Here is a 19,355-nt window from a genome sequence, read left to right as displayed (position 1 = left end):
TCCTGAAATATATTATCACATAATTAAAAAGTTTTGCTAATTATGTTGGCAAAGCTGGGGAAAAACAGGCTGCCATTTCTGTGTAATATAGAATAAGGTAGGACCAGTAGATCCCATGATCATGTGCCCTTTGTAACACATCCTTCACAGTAAAGTGAGTCCCTTGGTCTGAGATGTAAGGCAAGGTTCCACGTCAGTACATCAGGCATTGTGAGTCCTTGGGTAGTATTAGCAGGGGCATTGGAGACAGAGAAGGCAAAATTATATCTGGAATACATACAAATCCCTATAAGGATGAGTCTCTGCCCACTGCAAGGTATTAATAGAAAGGGTTCAAAGTGATCAATCTGCCACCAAATGGCTGTTTAATCTTCTCAAGAGATCATGCCATGTTGAGGGTTCAATGTCAGTGCTAACTGTCCTTTTCTGTCTAATAAAATGAAAAGGATCCCAATCCTTAGAGAACATAAAAAGAAAATATATGTGTTAGGCCAGGGTTTCCCACCCTCAACTTACCAGCTGTGACACTGTTGGCAAGTTTATTATCTTCTCCAGGCCTATCTAAAAATTGGGATAATGATAATACCTACCCCATTGGATTGTTTGAGAATTAAATGAGTTAGCACACATAAAGCATTTAAAACGACACCTGACCCAGAATAAGAGCGCTCTATTCAAATGTTTGCCAAATATATTTTTTAATGTTTAATATTAAAGGATGGCTTAAAGGAGGAGGAGCAAATGGACGAGAGAAAAACAGCCAAGAAGAGGTTAAAAATAAGATGCCTCTGCTGGCGGGACCCTCTCTACCCACCTCCCCGCCCCGCCCCGCCCCAGAGTTCCCGCAAAGGGGCTTCCCCGCCCGGACTCCAAAGCCGCCACGCGGACCTGCCCCGCGGCCTCAGCTTCCCGGCTGTGTGGCCGAAGTATAGCCCGAAGCCCTCCGGCCCCTTTCTCCCCAGGCGAGGTCGAAGGAACCACGACCCCATTCGCGGCTAGGCAACAAGAAACCGAACGCTTTTCCATTCCGCAGTCTCCATGGTAACGCGTGCTTCGCTCTTCTAGCACCCGCGGAAGACTCTTCTTTTTGGTCCAGCCCTGCAGACCCCGGGAAGCTGTGCTGTCTGAATCAGCTTGACCAGTGTTGGACGGTTACCATTTGGGAGGAACAGATTAGCTTGAATATGAAATTCATCCTCTTCAGTATACAAAGAGAAAAACAAAGAAAATGAAAGCACGAGTCAATTAGAATTACTTGAATGTAAGCTCCACGGGACAGAGATCTTTAACCGTTTTGTACATTCATGTTATTCCAAGCTCTTAGTACAGTTGCTTTTAGAAATATTTGTTGAAGAATGAATTGAAATGAGTCTGAACAGAATGGACGCAAAGCAGCTTTGACTGATATATCACCATTTGGCTGTTCTCAGTAGCTTTATTTTAAAAAGAACCATGAGTCACATACATTTAAATGTGCTATAACTTTTAGGATCATGAGGGCCAACAAGCGTACGTTATAAGTAATGTATTCTGTATTTTCAAAAACATATTTCCAATATATGGTATTTTTCTATAATATACTTTTATCATGTTATGTTTCAATATAATGATTATGAGCAGAACCTTGAACAGAAAATTGTTCCATATATGTAAGTAATAAGGTTAAACACAAAAGATATATTTAAAAGTTTGGGGAAGTAATAAATACTTTTTTTACTAGATTTTATCTTTTAGAGCAGTTTTAGGTTCATAGCAAAATTGAGCTGAAAGTACAGAGATGTCCCATACTCCTTGCCCCCACACATGTGTAGCTCTCTCACTCTCAGCATCCCCAACCAGAGGGGTGAACCTACATTGACAATCACCTGGAGTCCGGACAAATGTATAGTGACTTGTATCCACCATTACATAATCATACGTAGTATTTTCACTGCCCTAAAAATCTCCTTTGTGCTCAGCCTGGTCATCCTTCTCCACTTCCAACCCCTGACGACCACTGATATTTTTTTTCTTTGTTTAAGATGCTACATATATGATCTTTTTACTGTCTCCATAGTTTTGCCTTTTCCAGAATGTCATATAGTTGAAATCATACAGAATGTAGCCTTTTCAAATTGGCTTCCTTCACTTAATAATATGCATTTAAGTTTCCTCTATGTACCATAGTAAATACTTTTTAGATTGTTCTTTCCCACATTAGAATATAAACTTTCTACCAAAAATTACGGGAAATTACCCTTTTAGAAGGGAAAATTCCAAGAAAACAATTATTTCAAAAAGATTGCCAATATTTTTTAAATGAAATATCAAAGACAAAAAAATACTTGCTAGCAAGTTCTGAGTTGAACTGAAAAACAATCAGGTTAATTAAAAAGATTATTGGAAGGAAAATGGAAAGACCTGTCTATGGCAGTTAAAATGGATGAGCTACAGCCACATTTTTCATGAAGGATAAATCTCAAAACTACATGTAAAGTTGAGTACAAATTACATAGTAACCCCTATAATGTATTCTTGCCAAAAATATTGAACCAAAAGGAAATCAAGTATTTAGAGCTCAAAGGATATGTACAAAGTGAAACTGTTTGTATAAAATTTGTAAAACATGTAAATTACACTATATAATATTTGTGGCTACTCACATATGTACTAAAAATATGTGAACATGCATGGGAATAAGAACATCAAAATCAAGATAGTAGTTAACCTGGGAAGGAAGGGGGAAGGAATTGGTGAGGAGTAGACATGATGATTTAATTGTGTGTATAATCTTTTATGTCTTAAGCTAGATGTTGAGTGTTCTTTATATTACTCTTTAGTATGCCTGAAATATTTGCTATTTTTTTCAAAAGCCCCAGGAAATGAATTTTGTAATTTCGACAGATGGCAGAAGGGCCATAGAATTACTTAACATTATCAGGCTTTCATATCTCCATCAAGTGTCATGACCTTCAAGCTGAGAATGACAGGACAAACATTTATGTAAGGAAGGTAGTAAAACAGTAACTACAAGTTTTCATGCCCAGCTTAACACATCCTAAAGTTCAGGAGGATTGGCCACAGGACCCCTGAAGTCCATTTTTGAGTAGTGCAACAAATGCCCAAGTTTGACAAATATCCAAATTTTCAAAAAGTAAGAAGGTGAACTGTGGAATTAACAGGGTGAAAAATTTGACATGGATCCCTGGTAAAATTCCAGTATTAATTATTTTAGGAGATGTTTTATGAGCGATTGTGGTTAGCCTAGAACAAATAATGTAAATAAATGTCTCTCAATCCAACTAGATTATTAAAGTATATGCTAACAGTCTACTGTGGAAGTATCTTTATAACAGCAAAGGGTATAGCAGTCTTTCATGAATGTATCACACAAAAATATGTGAACTGGACATTATTACTGTTAAGTAGATTAATATTGGGAAGAAAGACTGTACCCAGTCAGCCTGGAAGGTAGATGACCATGCATAGCATCTCTCCTGTAGCTCCTTGCACAGTGCCTTTGCACAGTATTCACTGCAGTCCTTTACAAAATTATAGACTTAGTATCCTTAGGGATCATTCTACTTAAAATGCCAATTTCCATTAGATGAGAATAAAATTTTATAAAATTGGGGGATTGAAGAAATTATTTTTGTATAATGATTTTTATTCAGCAAGTAATATGGCCAGGCATTTTCATATACAATATGTGTATATTAACCCTCTCACAATGAATTTGTGCATAAGGGATTTGTTTTCACTATTTTACAGATGCAGCAATTAAGACACAGAGAAATTAAGTAACTTGCTCACAGTATTATAGCTAACAAGTTGCAGAATCAGGAACAAGATCTTCTCAATATAAAGTTTCTGCACTTCCCATAATACCACTTTATTGCTACTGTGCCAAGTGTTTTCTTATCTCCTTTGTCTTTGAATAAATAGAAGACCCGACTGGGCTGGAAAGGCTGCATTTATATCCAAAGTAGTCTAGGTATGAGATCCAAGAGTCTGAAATCATTAGATTCTCTTCTAATTTTATCCTCCTTTGTATGTTCAAACAAGTTTTTAATCTCTTGGGCCTCAATTTTCTCAAGTGTAAAATGAAGAAAGTATACCTCATTACCATTATAGTATCTTCTAGGTTTGCAATTATTCTGATCATGAAATTTGATGCCAGGCAATGTGTTAAGTGATTTCCACATATTAACTAATTTATCCTTATAACAGCTCTGAAATTCAGGTATTTACACTGGACCCATTTTGCAGATAGACAAACTAGGGTGTGTCTAAGGTATGATATACACACATTGTGAGTGGGGTAGCCTGGATTTAATCTCATAATTAAGCAAATTTTATTTCATTTTGATACATTTTTAAAGCAGCTAACCATGACTATTCACAAAGGTATGCAATCCTTGCCCCCACTGAAAGCACCAGAACACCTTGAAAAAATGGCTGATTCCAGGTCTGAGGCAGGAAATGTACATGTGTCTGAAACATTTATCTTGCCATAAAGGAAAAAGCAAAGACGCTTAGAGTTGGATGAAAAGGACACAAGAGATAAAATAAAGGGACTCCCACTGACCAAAGATGAAATAATTTGAACATTAAAAAGAATAACGACTGCAATTGATTGAGACGCATTGAATGTATTTTTTAAATCCATGTGTTCATATTGATATGCAAAAAGAGAAAACAAAATTTTGCATTAGTTGTCAACTGATGTAGAACACTTGATGTTGTGCACAAAAAGAGAAAAAAAAGTTTTGCATTAGTTGCACAAAAAGATTTTACATTAGTGCACATTAGATGCGCTAAAAGAAAACAAAATTTTGCATCAGTTATAAAACTTAGAACCAAACATCTGTTGCAGTTTCCTCCTTCAAAGCCATTCCCCAGCTTCTGAAGACCAGAAATCTGGGAGCAGCTTGGCTGGTGGTCCTGCGTATATCATAAGGTTGCCCCCAAGACATCAACCAGGGCTGCAGTCATCTGAAAGCTTGACTAACATAGAAAGATCGACTTCCAAACTCACTCATGTGTCTGCTGGCAGGAGGCTTCAGTTCCTCACCACATGGGCCTCTCCTTACAACATGGCATTTGGCTTTCCCAAGGGTGTGGATCTAAGAAAGAAAAAGAGACCAAAACAGAAGCCGTAGATTATTTTATAACCTAATATTAGAGATAATGTAGCATCGGCCAGGTGCGGTGGCTCATGGCTGTAATGCCAGCACTTTGGGAGGCCAAGGCGGGGAGATCACTTGAGGCCAGGAGTTTAAGACCAGTCTGGCCAACATGGTGAAACTCTATCTCTACTAAAATATAAAAATTAGCTGGGCATGCTAGTGCATGCCTGTAGTCCCAGCTACTTGGGAAACCGAGGCAGGAGACTCACTTGAACCCGGGAGGTGGAGATTTCAGTGAGCCAAGATCGCGCCACTGCACTCCAGCCTGGGCAACAGAGCAAGACTCTGTCTCAAAAAACAAAACAAACAAACAAAAAAAAACATAATATCACTTTTACCAGATCATTCAGTCACACAAACCAACCCTGGTACAATGTGGAAGGGGGCTACACAAGGATGTGAATGCTGGGCAGTAGGGCCCAGCCAGCCATTTTATAGGATGGCTATCACATTTTGTAAGATGGTTACCATTGATGGCACCTAAGGCACAACTGCTTTTTCTGAAAATTGGCAATTATGTCGAAAATTAAACAGTCTGTCTTTCCTGTACAAACTACATTTCAGGATAACCAAATAGCCCTAAATTGCTAAATTGATGAAGGAAAGTTTTTCTTTATAGAGGAATTCTAACTAATAAATGTGAAAAAATGATTGAATTAGAAAAATTACAATTTTACAACCTCTAATGAAATGGGGTGGCTGAATCTATCAGATTAAAAGCCAGTGGGAAAGTTTACATGGAAGGATTCAGCTATCAAGTATTAAACCCACTGGTCAATCTTAGCATCAAAAACATTATATGCTTCCTGATGTGTGGCAAAAAGTACATAGCACCACCTAAGGATTCTTACCAACAAAGTTAAACCTAACTCTAATCAAACCTTTAGAGGTAACATCAAGTTTTACAGGAAATATAAGGCTAGAGAAACTGATAAAATGGGGACACAAATAGACAAAGCCAGCATGTAGAACATTCAGGACAAATGTCCCAATTTGTTCAATTAGTTGACTATATGAAGGGCAGAGGAAGAGGAGGATGGAAGGAGGAACTAGTTCAGATGTGAATTTTAAAAGAATTAAGACACATGCCCAAATTAAATAAAGGGACCTTAGATCGTGAATGAAATAGAAAACAAAATGTAAGAAGCATATGTATATATTTAGGGAAATATAATATGGACCTGGTATTAGATGATAACCAGGAATTATTTTGTTAAATGGGATCATGATATTGTGATTCTGTAGGAAAATATCCTTTTTAAAATAAATGCATAATGAAGTTGAAAGTAAGATATTTGGGGTTTGCTTTAAAACGTTTCAGCAAGAAAAAATGGAGATGGATGAAACAAGTGTGGCAGAATTTTATGTATTTTTAAATGTAAATGATGGTTATATGTGGGTTAATTATACTCTTCTTTCGACTTCTGCATAGGCTTAAAATAGTCTTTACTTTTGAAAAATACATTCAATTATTTGTCTTCTTAGTTAATATTTAAAAGTAACTTTTTCATATATTTGTCACAAAACTCCTGTGCATTCCTATCTAGAGGTTCCTCTACATGGGAAAAAAGGAGCAAAAGGGTAACATTTCTGCAACCCCTTTGCACCGGCCATAAATGCACGCAAACTCCTAGAAGGCTGAGCCGGGAGGAGGAGGGCGGAGAGTTTGAGGGAACGCCTAGACCAGAGAGTTGACGCCTTTCCTAGAAAATCACCGGAAATAATAATTGGCGGACTAGGAAGTGGAGCTTCTGTATATTTCTGTTTCTCATTTCTTGGGGAGAGTACCGGCGGGAAGGTCTGTACCTTGGTCCGACGTGGGTCGGGATTTGCAGCTGAGAGGAGAGGAGTCCGGTGCCGCCGCCCCCCTCACCTAAATACCCAGGCCCCTGGGATTGCAGGCAGGGGTGGGGCTTTGGGGCCAGATTTGAGGAGGGGGGTCTGCTGCGGTTTCCTCCCTCGAAGCCATTCCCCAAAATGAGCTTTTCCCGCCCATTTGCCCTACCTCCTCCCCTCCCCTCCTCTTGTTCCCAGGGGCCCGTGACCCTTTTTTTTTTTTTTTTTTTTTTGAGACCGGAGTCTTGCTCTTGTCGCCCCCTGACCCATTCTTTTTATTCTTCTCTATAGCATCCATTCATATATTCATTCAGTGAGCGAATTTTTAATCCAGCACATACTATTGCAAGCGCTGTTTTAGGCGTTGAGAATACAACAGTGAACAAGACGACAAAAATTCCTGCCCTCACGGAGCTAAGAGCCTACATTTTAGCGAGGGTAGAACGACCATAAACAATGTATATATTAATAAGTAACTTATGCACCATACTGGAAAGTGATAAAGTGCTATAGAGTAAAAGAAGAATTCATGTAAAGCAAGGTAAGGCACATCAGGATTGGAAGGAGGGGATAGGCTGCAATTTTAAATAAGGCACTTAGAGCAGACCTCCTTGGGAAGATGACGTATAAGAAAACACTTGAAGGAGGCAAGATTATTAGCCATGGAGATCGCTTGAGGTGAAGGGAGCAGCCAATGGAAAGGCCCTAAGATGGAAGAGAAGGAAGGTTGGTGTAGCTGAAGATTGAGGGAGTGGGAGAAGAGTAGAAGGTGTTGAGAATGACACATCCGAAACTTGTATGCCACTCTTAAGACTTCAGCTCTTATTTTGGGTGAGCAGGAGAGGAAGTTAGAAGTCATGGGCACATTCAATAGGGCCTTGTATACCTCGGTAAGGACTTCAGGTTTTATTTTAAGTAAGGTTGAGCCACTAGAGAGTTTTCAGCAGAGCGATGAAATGATCCAACTGAAGTTGTAAACGGACTACTCAGACTGTCCTATTAAGAAAGGAGGAAGGCAAGGTTTGAAGAAAGGAGACCAGTTAGAAGGCTACCGCAGTAATGGAAAGGAGGGGAGATAGCAGGTGATGGTGGCTCAGACAAGGGTGGTAGCAGTTGAGATTGTATTCTGGATATGTTCACATTTTCAGTTTGTCTTCCTGCCTCAGGTTCTCAATGACTCCCTATTTTTTCCTGTGGTCACATTCCTCTTTTCCCTTCACCAAATATGCAGGGAAACAAGATGTGAGATCACAGCTGGTTTAGTGTTGCTAATGAACCCCAAATCCAGGGCAGTGTTTGACACATTAAGCCAAACAGTAGCTGCACTGTGGGTCAAGAAGGGCCCTTTGGCTGGCACCACCAAAACATGTGTTCTCCAAAGGAGGCTGGCATCAACTGGAGCCACTTCACAGCTTGTTTGAGAACTGGATCTGACCAGTAGGAAGAAACCAGGACAGCAGTGGAAGACTGTTAAAGAAACCTGAGTAAAAAGATGCAGGAGGTAAGAAGAGGAGGGTCTGTGATACATCACAAGGAGGAAGAAGGAGAAGTAAGTCCAAGAAAGAAGGAAAGCCGTGTGAGTGGTGGTGTGTCTGACTCTAGATACTGTTGGAGGTGTCTCCTCCTAGGTACTGTTTTTCCTACTTGACCTGGTGATCATTAAAGCTTTGTAGTTGTAGATGCCATTTCTAGTTTTCATAAGGTATTAGGAACTGAGTTCATTGTTTTCTCCCCTCTTTTGGTATTTCTGGAAGACAGTTTCTGTGGATAGACCTGTATGGTTGCTTGCATCTTCCTATGTATTTTTCTCACCTTCATAACTTCCCTGAATTCATTCTGTGCCTTGCAATAGGTTGTGCTGTTGGATGAGAGTTCAGGACCACCAAGCCAGCTGCTTTGGACCCCCCAGGATACCCAGCTCCCTCAGGAAAGAGGTGAGGTACACAGGAGATTGTGGCAGGAGTCATGGCGGCTGAGAATGTAGTAAGGACACACAGAGTGGGTGGAAAATGCCACACTGGGGCCCAAAAATCTGTTCATTAATGAGCATTTATAGAAAGTCTTATTTTGTTTCTATACTAGGCTTGGATCAATATCTAGAGGAACTAAATATTCAGTTTTTGTTAGTATCTTAAATTTTGAAAAAAATCAATGTATAAAAGATTCTACAAAGCAATTTATCAGAAAGAATCAATGCAGTCAGACATTTACTATTTGTATAACTTGAGATATATGGTAAATAGCATACATATTTGCACATATTTTACACTTATAAAACTTGTGGTATAATTCAGTAATTCCTACCCAAACATAATTTTGCCAACATGTAAAATTTGAGTATATACAATTTTACTTCTGCAGAAATTTTTGGAGCCCTGATACTTTTAAATGATGTATAGGTATCTCCAAAATATAAAATAAAGCAGTGACAAAAGAAGAAGCAAAAGTTTTCCCATTGAAGCCTTGTGCTCTTTGGTGGCGTATGTGATGAGGAAAAGTGGTTAAGATTTGTATAAAAGCTGATGGTGGGCGGGGCGCGGTGACTCATGCCTATAATCCTGGCACTTTGGGAGGCCTAGGTGGGTGGATCACTTAAGGTCAGGAGTTCATGACCGGCCTGGCCAATATGGTAAAACCCCATCTCTACTAAAAATACAAAAATTAGCCAGGCGTGGTATAATGCACCTGTAACCCCAGTTACTCAGGAGGCTGAGGCAGAAGAATCTCTTGAACCCAGGAGGCGGAGGTTGCAGTGAGCTGAGATCATGCCACTGCACTCCAGCCTGGGCAACAGAGTGAGACTCTGTCTAAAAAAAAAAAATGCTATTGGAGGTGCAACCTAGGAGATGGTATATAGCAATTCAGGAGTCATCAAATCAGACCCAGAAAGGCACAGACTTTTGGACAGAGGAGTAGGCACATTCAAAAGTAAGCTTTTTAGTATATGCTACCTGCAAAAAATAAAAATAAAATGTGTTTCTAGATATACTGTTGAAACATCCAGAGGAGGAATCCTGAGATGTCTGCTGTACAAGGGACCATAAATGAGAATTAATAATATAGAACATAAATTTTTTATAGATTTAGAAATAAAAAATAATAGCTATCGCTAAACTCGGATGCACGAGTCTCCCAGTCTTCTTTTTCTCAAATGGTCTTGAAATCTGCTGTGGTGGATTTTCAGGGTCAGAAATTCTATAGCCACTTGTCATATAATGCAATACAAATGTATTAATCTCATCCCACAAGACATCTGTATACTGCTTTAATAAAAAGTTTTATGTTGTTTTTTCATGTAGCCTATTTCCTAAATTCATTTTTAACTTAAGAGGAATAACCTCTCAATTTCTAAAGCTAAAGCTAAAAAATAAAGCTTATGAATCACTATGAGTGACAGACTTTCCCAGATGTGAAGAAGATATGGTAAAAACCAGTAGGGAATGAGTTACATAGGGGTATGCTTTTGTCAAAGTTTCTCTAAGGGTACATTTAAGACATGTGCATTTCATTATATGTAAATTTTACCTCAAAAAAGAAGGTAAACAAATGTTGAACTTCCAGTTAATGATATACATGTTAAAGTGTTTAGGGGTGAGGTGTACTGATGCTTTCAACTTACTTTGAAATGATTCAAAAAATAAAATACATTAATGAACAGATAGAGGAATAGATAAATGGATAAGTATGTGATAAAGCAAATATTGCAGAATGTAAATTGTGGAATGTAAGTGATTGGTATATGGATATTTACTATATAATTTTTTCAACTTTTCTATAACTTGAAAATATTCATAATAAAATAATGGTTGAAAACATCCAATTGAGAGCTTTAAGTATGTTAATGTTATAAGGAAAAGAACTGTTATGTAACATTAACAAGGCACAAACGTGTTTGCTGTGAGTTGTGTGCCATCCAGGTGAGTTTAGACTTTTTGAGACAGTTATAAAGGAACTCGGAGCTTTTAGCGTGAGACAGTGGAAAAACTGTGTGGAACCACCACGATTGAGATGCAGCCTTGGTCTTGGTCAAAAGCTATAAGTAGCTGAAACTAAAGAAGAGTCTTCTTGGGCAATTTCAGTGAAAAGAAATCAGCTTGGTTCTAAATCGGGTTTTGGTAAAAATGGAATGATAGTTTTGGAGGTCTAAAGCCAAAGGGTGATTCTAAAATCTTACCAATAGATTACTTTGACCCTGCTGGTGTCTTAATAGCAGAAAGCAATTATTCAGATTTGGACTTGGGGATGTGTAGGCACCTTAAACAGTGAGGCTACAGAAAGATTGAGCTGGCCTGCAAGGAATAAAGTCAGGCGCTATTAATTAGTAATATGAACTACTTCTCAGCCAGGTGTGATGGCTCATGCCTGTAATCCCAGCACTTTGGGAGGCCGAGGCGGGCGGATCACGAGGTCAGGAGATCGAGACCATCCTGGCTAACGTGGTGAAACCCCATCTCTACTAAAAATACAAAAAATTAGCCAGGCGTGGTGGTGGGCGCCTGTAGTCCCAGCTACTTGGGAGGCTGAGGCAGGAGAATGGCGTGAACCCAGGAGGTAGAGCTTGCAGTGAGGTGAGATCACGCCACTGCACTCCAGCCTGGGAGACAGAGTGAGACTCTTAAGTCTCAAAAAAAAAAAAAAAAAAGGGAACTACTTCTCACCCAATCATATGGATTATACCTGAACACTTGGACACTCTTAATAAAGTTTATTTTGCATTTTAAGATGCTGTGTGCACTATACTATATTGATGCAGGGAGGATAACTCAGTACTAGGGAATTAGTAGGAAAAAGGTGCAAAATTGGGAAGAATGATTCTTCTCTAAGAGGAGTAAGGAAAAAAATTTGTAACTAACTGGAGGTAGACCAGCCTAAGTTACCTGAAAAAATAAACTTTGGTCCTATCTCTGGATGCTTCTGTTCAACACATACGCACTCACACACACACACGCGTGCACACACACACACACTCTTTTTCACCCTCCTTCTACCCCAAGTAGTTTGGAAGAAATGACTTCAGTATTCAAATACAGGAAGAAGGTCTATTCAAAACCAGGGAGTAAGTGATTTGGTCCTTTTTACCAGATTTGTTTGGGGAGGGGGAAAGTTTATTCCAGGACAAAGACCACAGGAAAACAGTAGGTGAGAGAGGAGAAGAGTGCATTTCCAAGAGCTGTCTTGGCTGCTGTGCCAGGGCCTGATGCCCAACACTGGAAGTTGAGACTAGAAAAATAATGAAGAGGAAGGATACTGTAAGGCAGTAGCCTAAAGCCCTAGGTTAGAGCTGCAGAAGCTTCTACATTTGAAGAAGAGAAGACAAATGCAGGAGATTTCATTAATACTGTGCTATATTGACTCTTGGCTTACTTATCTTCCCTCAGCTCTATTACCTGCTCCATATCCTGCCTTCACTAAAGATGGAAGCCAAGGAGACCTGCCACAAGCAGATATCACACTAATGAGCCAGGCCCAAGTGAGCTGAGGCCCCTTTCCTCCTCCTTGAAAATACATCACTACCTCCAAAATATGGCCTTGTTTTCACTGCGTTCTCTGGCTGTGCAACTCCTAAATCAATGTTCTCCCTCTCATAAGGAACATTTTGTTGCATGATAAACCACTTGTGGGTTGTTTTCTCTTTCATTATTTTTTGCTATCAAAACCCCATGCTCCCTTTCATCTCATTTGTAAATATCCACCAAAAGGGAAGAGCCTTTCACTTCTATAAACCTCCTCCTTGCAAATTCCTTTCTTCTGCCTCTGTTTCCTGAGGAAACTATGGCGTTTTCTCCAGGATAGCAGGAGCATATTATTTCAAGAGTCAGTGTCATTTGAGGATGTAGCTGTGAACTTCACTAACAGGGAGTGGCAGTGTCTGACCTACGCTCAAAGGCATCTCTATAAGGATGTGATGTTGGAAAATTATGGGAACATGGTATCACTTGGTAAGGACCTTCCCTACACTTGACTTAATGCTTTCTACCTTCTTTTTTAAATATTTAATTGATTTATTTATTGATGTATATGAGGTCTCATATTGAAAGAGTCCTTATTCTTTATCATCAGGATCTTGCCCAAAAATTAAGAGTTTTGAGTTGCCTATGTTACATAGCAAGATAATTTTTTGGCTAACCTAGTTGGCTGTTTTCTGATTTGGAATGAGTTATAGGAGACACTTAGCTTCTGTTTTCCCTGGGTTCTTGCTTCCTCAAGCCTCTCATTTTTTTATGGGGTGTTCTATATTCCGCTCCTAGTCATGAACTGCCTTCTATGTGCCTGAAACTGATAGTCTTCCTATACCAGACTCCCATTCTCCTAAAGAAAAACAAAATAAAATTTTTAAAAAAACAGGAGAGCACACCCAAATGACTGTTTCCCAGAACTTCTCTTTCCTTCTGAGTGTGACTTTTCTGAGAAAGTCCCCAAACATGTTCTTTTACATGTTACTAGACCCCTGAAAAACCCTTTTCTCTATCTAAATTAACATGTCTTTCCTGTTTCCATATACAAGCAGAAGGATCAGGGCTAAGCATTAATTTATATGTTACTCTACACACTTACTTCTCTGCAACCAGGATTTCCATTTCCTAAACCTCCTTTAATCTCTCATCTGGAGCGAGAAGTAGACCCCTGTGTGCAGGATCCACAGGACAGGGAGTCCCTAAGCTGCTCCTACCCAGGTGAGTAATAGGGAAACTTTCAGTTCCCTCTGATCTTCCATGTGGCATAATGGTTATGGAACATTCTCAGTGGTAGATCATCCAGCCAAAGGGCCCAGAAAGGAAACCCATTTAGGAAACTTAAGGAAAAGAAAATTGAAACAATGACAAACTATTTGGGCAATTATTCTGTTATTATCTAATTGGTTCTTTGCAACCTGTCTAATAGATTTTTGCAGTTTGGCCCTCAAAAAAAGCTCAGAGGCTGGGCACAGTAGCTCACGCCTGTAATCCTAGCACTTTGGGAGGCCAAGATGGGCAGATCACCTGAGGTCAGGAGTTTGAGACCAGCCTGGCCAATATAGTGAGGCTAAAAATACTCTACTAAAAATACAAAAATTAGCTGGGTGTGGTGGTGCATGCTGGGTGTAATCCCAGCTACTTGGGAGGTCTGAGGCCGGAGAATATCATTTGAACCCAGGGGACAGAGGTTGCAGTGAGCTGAGATCACACCACAGCACTCTAACCCGGGGGACACAGTGAGACTCCACCTCAAAAAAAAAAAAAAAATCTCAGAATATTTATTACCCTTCTGTGTATCAGTTACTGCAGTGCTCATAAATTGAGACAGGTGAGAGGCATTCTAGGCAGAAGGAATAACATGTGAGAAAGTATTGAGGAATAAAAGAATATGAACTATGAATTGTTCAGTGTGAGTAGAGCAAGGGACTTAGAATAGCTTTGGGGAGGTTCATAAGTAGTAGAAAGGGGCAAGATCATGATATGAGGTCTGTTTTTTGGGAGTTTTCTTAAGGAATTTGAACTACAAAACTTGAATTTACAATAACAGCTAATATTGATTAAAGTACTTCAGTGTGGCATGTGCTTTACATACATTAACTCATTTAATTATAGGTAGTCTAGAGCTCATGTTATAGATGAAGCAACTGAGGCAAAGGAGAAGTGAAGTCATCCTTCCAAGTTCACACAGGTATTAAGAGTTATTAAGTGTCATACCAGGATTTGAACCCAGGCAGTCACACTCTAGAGCCAGGACTCTTGACCGTATGCTTTACTTTCTTCCTGTCTGGTTAACTATGGAGTGCCACTCAAGTATTTTAAGCTAAAAAGTGACATGATTAGACCTGATTTTCAGAGAGAATAATCTGGAAGCAGTGCAGAGGATGGATTAGAAGCGATTCAGGTTAAAGGATGTTTGAGGGATATAGCAATTAGTGAGTGAGAATGCACTGGCAGTGGAAATAAAGAGGAAGAGATAGAGTTCAGAGATAATATTAATAAGATGTATTTGGAGTCTTTGGTTGACAGCAATAGAAGTTAACCCAAGCTAGCTTAAGCAGAAAAACATGAATGTATTTATTATTCAGGATGTGTCATGGGACCTAAGGGCAGCTACGTGTCAGGCCCTAGAAGAGACTCGAAACCATCAGGTTTCCAACTGTATTTCCTGCTTCTTTGTGAGTCAGCTTCATTCTTCTTTCTAGGCAAATTGACCTTCTCTGCTTCTCAGACCAGATGGCAGAACATGCCCTCCTCTGTACCAAATACCATCCCACCACCACTAGTTCTCAAATTTAAGTGCTAAAGACTGAGCTACTCTTAGAGCTGGCCTTACCTTCCATCAGATCGCAATTCTAAAGTCCAGGATTACAGAATCTGACCTGGTTTGGGTCAGGTATTGCGCAGATCTAATCTGCCCCAACCAGATGGGCTGAGACACATAACAGAAATATGGCTCTCCAGGGCCCACCCTTGGGAGCAAAGCAGACAGTTCCTTGAAAAGGGACTGCATCAGCATTTCAGCACCTCCTCTGTAACTCTCTTCACAGGTAGAATTTGTAAAATGTTAGCTGGGTAAATACAAGGGAGATAGAGTTGAAGATTATTTTGTTTTGTGGCTTAGATGACTAGGTGTATAGAGTTTACACTCACTAAACTAGGAGACTATAGAGGAGGAGTAGGTTTTTAAGGATTTTTTATAAAGTGTGCTGAGTGTAAAATATATCAATACTTTTCATTATTTCAGCCTGTTCTGACTTTTGGCCACAACGTTAGTAATTTTTCCAGCATGGAAAAGTTATTTACTCTTCAAACAGCTTAACATTGCTTCACCCCTCCCATCTCACTTATTTCCTTTCCTCTGACATTTGTATTTTCTTGTTTAAGTGTCAGCTGACAAGATGTGGCCTGAGAATGAAAAGGCAAGTTCACAACAAGAGATTTTTGAAAATGGAGAAGCCTACTGGATGAAATTTAACAGTCTCCTAAAAGTTGATTCCCGGGATCCTAAGGTTAGAGAAGTTTGTGTTCAGGATGTCAAATTAGAGAATCAATGGGAAACACCTATAAGGGAGAAACTGAGAGAAGAGAAAGAAGGCTCTGAGGAAGTGACCTGCAAAAAAGGAAAGAACCAGAAAGTGCTTAGTAAAAACTTGAATCCAAACTCAAAACATAGTCAATGTAATAAAGTTCTTATAGCACAGAAACTCCATGAATGTGCCAGGTGTGGCAAAAACTTAAGTTGGCACTCAGATCTAATTCTCCATGAGCAAATTCATTCTGGTGAGAAACCCCATGTGTGTAATGAGTGTGGGAAAGCATTCAAGACCAGAAATCAGCTTTCTGTGCACCAGATAATCCACACAGGGGAGAAACCTTTTAACTGCACCCAGTGTGGGAAGGCTTTCAACAGTAGATCAGCTCTTTGCCGACATAAAAAAACCCACAGTGGGGAGAAGCCTCACGAGTGCAGGGACTGTGGGAAGGCCTTCAAGACCAGGAACCATCTCTGTATGCATCAGCTCATCCACACTGGGGAGAAGCCTTACGAATGTAACTGCTGTGGGAAGGCCTTCCAGTTTAAGCATTCCCTTACCATCCATGGCAGAATCCACACTGGGGAGAAGCCATATGAATGTGAGGAGTGCGGGAAGGCCTTCAGTGGGAGTTCAGACCTCACCAAACACATAAGAATCCATACTGGGGAACGACCTTATGAGTGCAGCAAGTGTGGAAGGGCCTTCAGTCGGAGCTCAGATCTAAGCAAACACAAACGAATCCATACTCGGGAGAAACACTATGGGTGCCCCCAGTGTGGAAAAGACTTCAGCATCAAGGCAGAACTCACCAAACACAGAAGGATCCACACTGAAGAGAAACGTTACAAGTGTGAGGAGTGTGGGAAAGCCTTTCATCATAACTGTAAGCGCAGGGCTCATGAACGAGAGCACACAGGGGAGAAGCCCTATCAATGCAGGAATTGTGGGAAAACCTTCCAAGATCAGCATTGCCTTACCATCCATCAGAGAATCCACACTGGAGAGAAACCTTACAAATGTTTAGAGTGTGGGAAAGCTTTCAGTGGGAAGTCAAACTTGACCAATCATCAAAGAATTCACACTGGAGAGAAGCCTCACAAATGTGAGGTATGTGGAATGGCCTTCCATCATAGTTCAGTCCTGAGGCAGCACAAAAGAATCCACACTGGTGAGAAGCCATACACCTGCAGTGAGTGTGGCATGTCCTTCCGTCAGGGCTCAGCTCTGATTGGACATAAGCGAGTTCATACTGGGGAGAAACCTTATGAATGTGAGGAGTGTGGAAAAGCTTTTAGAGTGAGCTCAAATCTTACTGGACATAAGAAAAGAAAACATCAAGTATGGAGAACCCATGAACTTGATGGGAGTAGGAAATCCCTCTCTCCAGTGACTGTTTCTCAGACCTCAGTAGTCAGTATTTTGACCAGTGCCTGAGTATAATGATTCTGGTGTTACTTTCTGTTTTTCCTACCTCTTAGGCTGGTCCTTCTGTCTCTTATATTAGTTATTCCTGATTTCCTGACCCTTAATTGTGAGATTCCCCAAAGACATTGTCCTTTACCTTCTTATTCAGTATTTTTTCAGTGAGCACATTTACTTCCAAGAGTTTATCGATCACTTCCTAATAATAATAAACACTTATTAGTGCTTGCTGTGTTCCAGGCACTGTTCTAAGGGATTTACACATTTAAGCTTTTTAAATCCATACAACATCCCTATGAGATCAGGAATTTGAGGCACAGAAAGATTAACAAACTTGCCCAGGATCACATAACTAGTAAATTCTGTGCTCAGGCTTTCCTAGGCAATTCCTATATGCGTGCACCACATCTTTCCAACATGAAGTTATACCTCAGTTCAGCACAAAACACCTCAGTTCAGCACAAAACAAGTTTGTAATTTATAAACACCAATCATTTTTAGCAATTTTTTAACATAAAGCTAGAATGGTACTTCTCCATATTGTATCAGGATTGCCAAGATTCAAAGTGAAAAGGGAGGCAGGGAGAGAACAGGTTTAGAAATCACGGGTAAGAGCCAGGCATGGGGGCTCACGCCTGTAATCCCAGCACTTTAGGAGGCTGAGGAGGAAGGATCACGAGGTCAGGAGTTCGAGACCAGCGTGGCCAATACCGTGAAACCCTGTCTCTACTAAAAATACAAAAATCAGCCAGGCATGGTGGTGCATGCCTGTAGTCCCAGCTACTCGGGAGGTGGAGGTTGCAGTGAGCCAAGATCGTGTCACTGCACTCCAGCCTGGGCAACAGAGCAAGACTTCTCTCAAAAAAAAAAAAAAAAAAAAAAAAAAAAAAGAAATTACTAGTCTGACCTCTAGAAGTCTTTTGATGTTTCCTAAACACATAAAATGAACATTTTGAGAGCGTATTTGAATAAATTTTAGATTTTTACCTGGTGAAAAAGATATGTCTTGAAAATTTTGAAGGACTACTTTATGAACAGTGGGTTAATCTTGTTCTGCAACTATCCCAGAATAGAATTACAATCCACAAGTAGAAGCTACAGGACATCTGTACATTTAGGAGATACTCAACTGGAACAGATTCTGCCATAAGGTAATAAGTTTGGTAAGAATAATACTGAAGGAATTAGAAGGTCAGGTGCATAGTTGAATGATAAAACATGTTGCTTGAAACCCTAAGATATCTGTAGTTCTAATTCTGAAGAGTTACCAAACAAGAGTTAGTCTAAGTTATAATTTACATACAAAAATCACCAGGTAAAACTCACTTTTTAAATCAAATTACATTCTACATGCAAACACAAAATTTTTACTAGAACACTGATATGAGATTATTTTTACTTTACCTTCACAAAAGAAATGGAGAATGCCAATTTCATTTAAGTTTAAGAAAGATAATAAGATACTTCTTGGTAAGAATTGTAGCTTGACTACGTTTATCTGGTATTGCTCCTCCTCAGAACTACACTAATGCTACAGTAAAACCATTCATAATCAGGAAGAATGGCAGAAGAGACAACTACAAAATTTTGGAAACTGAAAAATCGATAAGTAATAATGACATTGAATTTGAGAAAGCCAAATTTTAGCCTGAAGGGGGCAAGTAAAGGACAAATCTGACCGGGCACGGTGGTTGACACGTGTAATCCTAGCACTTTGGGTGGCCAAGATGGGCAGATCACTTGGGATCAGCAATTTGAGACCAGCCTGGCCAACATGGTGAAACCCTGTCTCTCTATTAAAAATACAAAAATTAGCTGGGCTTGGTGGTGCGCACCTGTAGTCCCAGCTACTGGGGAGTGGGAGGGGGAGGTGGCAGTTAGCCGAGATTGCACCACTGCACTCCAGTCTGGGCACCAGAGTGAGACTCCTTCTAAAA

The 19,355-nt window shown here is 39.9% G+C and overlaps 1 protein-coding gene and 1 long non-coding RNA gene across 7 annotated transcripts; one reads left to right on the top strand and one right to left on the bottom strand.

Annotated features, from left to right (window-relative positions):
• Positions 1-863: 863 nt before the first annotated feature.
• Positions 864-7,128, bottom strand: LOC129059910 (uncharacterized). Its single transcript, XR_008526092.1, has 3 exons — positions 6,975-7,128; positions 5,018-5,105; positions 864-1,198 (listed from the first exon to the last, which is right to left on the bottom strand). It is a non-coding gene; the product is annotated as an uncharacterized LOC129059910 (long non-coding RNA).
• On the top strand, positions 6,891-17,674 carry ZNF311 (zinc finger protein 311). 6 transcript variants are annotated; one of them, XM_063725414.1, is made up of 8 exons: positions 6,891-6,966; positions 7,296-7,545; positions 8,386-8,553; positions 8,857-8,938; positions 12,383-12,474; positions 12,793-12,943; positions 13,574-13,678; positions 15,845-17,674. In XM_063725414.1, exons 3-8 carry the CDS (start codon positions 8,497-8,499, stop codon positions 17,428-17,430), a joined length of 2,073 nt encoding a protein of 690 aa, XP_063581484.1. In that variant the 5' UTR covers positions 6,891-6,966; positions 7,296-7,545; positions 8,386-8,496; the 3' UTR covers positions 17,431-17,674. The 6 variants fall into 6 exon arrangements, with proteins under 6 accessions (XP_063581484.1, XP_063581485.1, XP_063581483.1 ...); XM_063725415.1 differs by having other exon boundaries at positions 6,895-6,966; positions 8,236-8,505; XM_063725413.1 differs by having other exon boundaries at positions 6,895-6,966; positions 8,236-8,553.
• Positions 17,675-19,355: the final 1,681 nt, after the last annotated feature.

Source organism: Pongo abelii, chromosome 5 (assembly GCF_028885655.2).
Source record: "Pongo abelii isolate AG06213 chromosome 5, NHGRI_mPonAbe1-v2.0_pri, whole genome shotgun sequence".
NCBI lineage: Eukaryota > Metazoa > Chordata > Mammalia > Primates > Hominidae > Pongo > Pongo abelii.
The sequence above is the reverse complement of the archived record's forward strand: the minus strand, read 5'-3'. Positions and strand labels throughout refer to the sequence as shown.

Excerpts from the sequence above, each read along its gene's own strand:
- ZNF311 (XM_063725414.1), top strand. The coding sequence starts at position 8,497 with ATGCAGGAGGTAAGAAGAGGAGGGTCTGTGATACATCACAAGGAGGAA. Across the intron at positions 12,475-12,792 it reads CACTAATGAGCCAGGCCCAA|GATAGCAGGAGCATATTATT; the intron begins GTGAGCTGAGGC and ends CGTTTTCTCCAG. Across the intron at positions 13,679-15,844 it reads CCTAAGCTGCTCCTACCCAG|TGTCAGCTGACAAGATGTGG; the intron begins GTGAGTAATAGG and ends TTCTTGTTTAAG.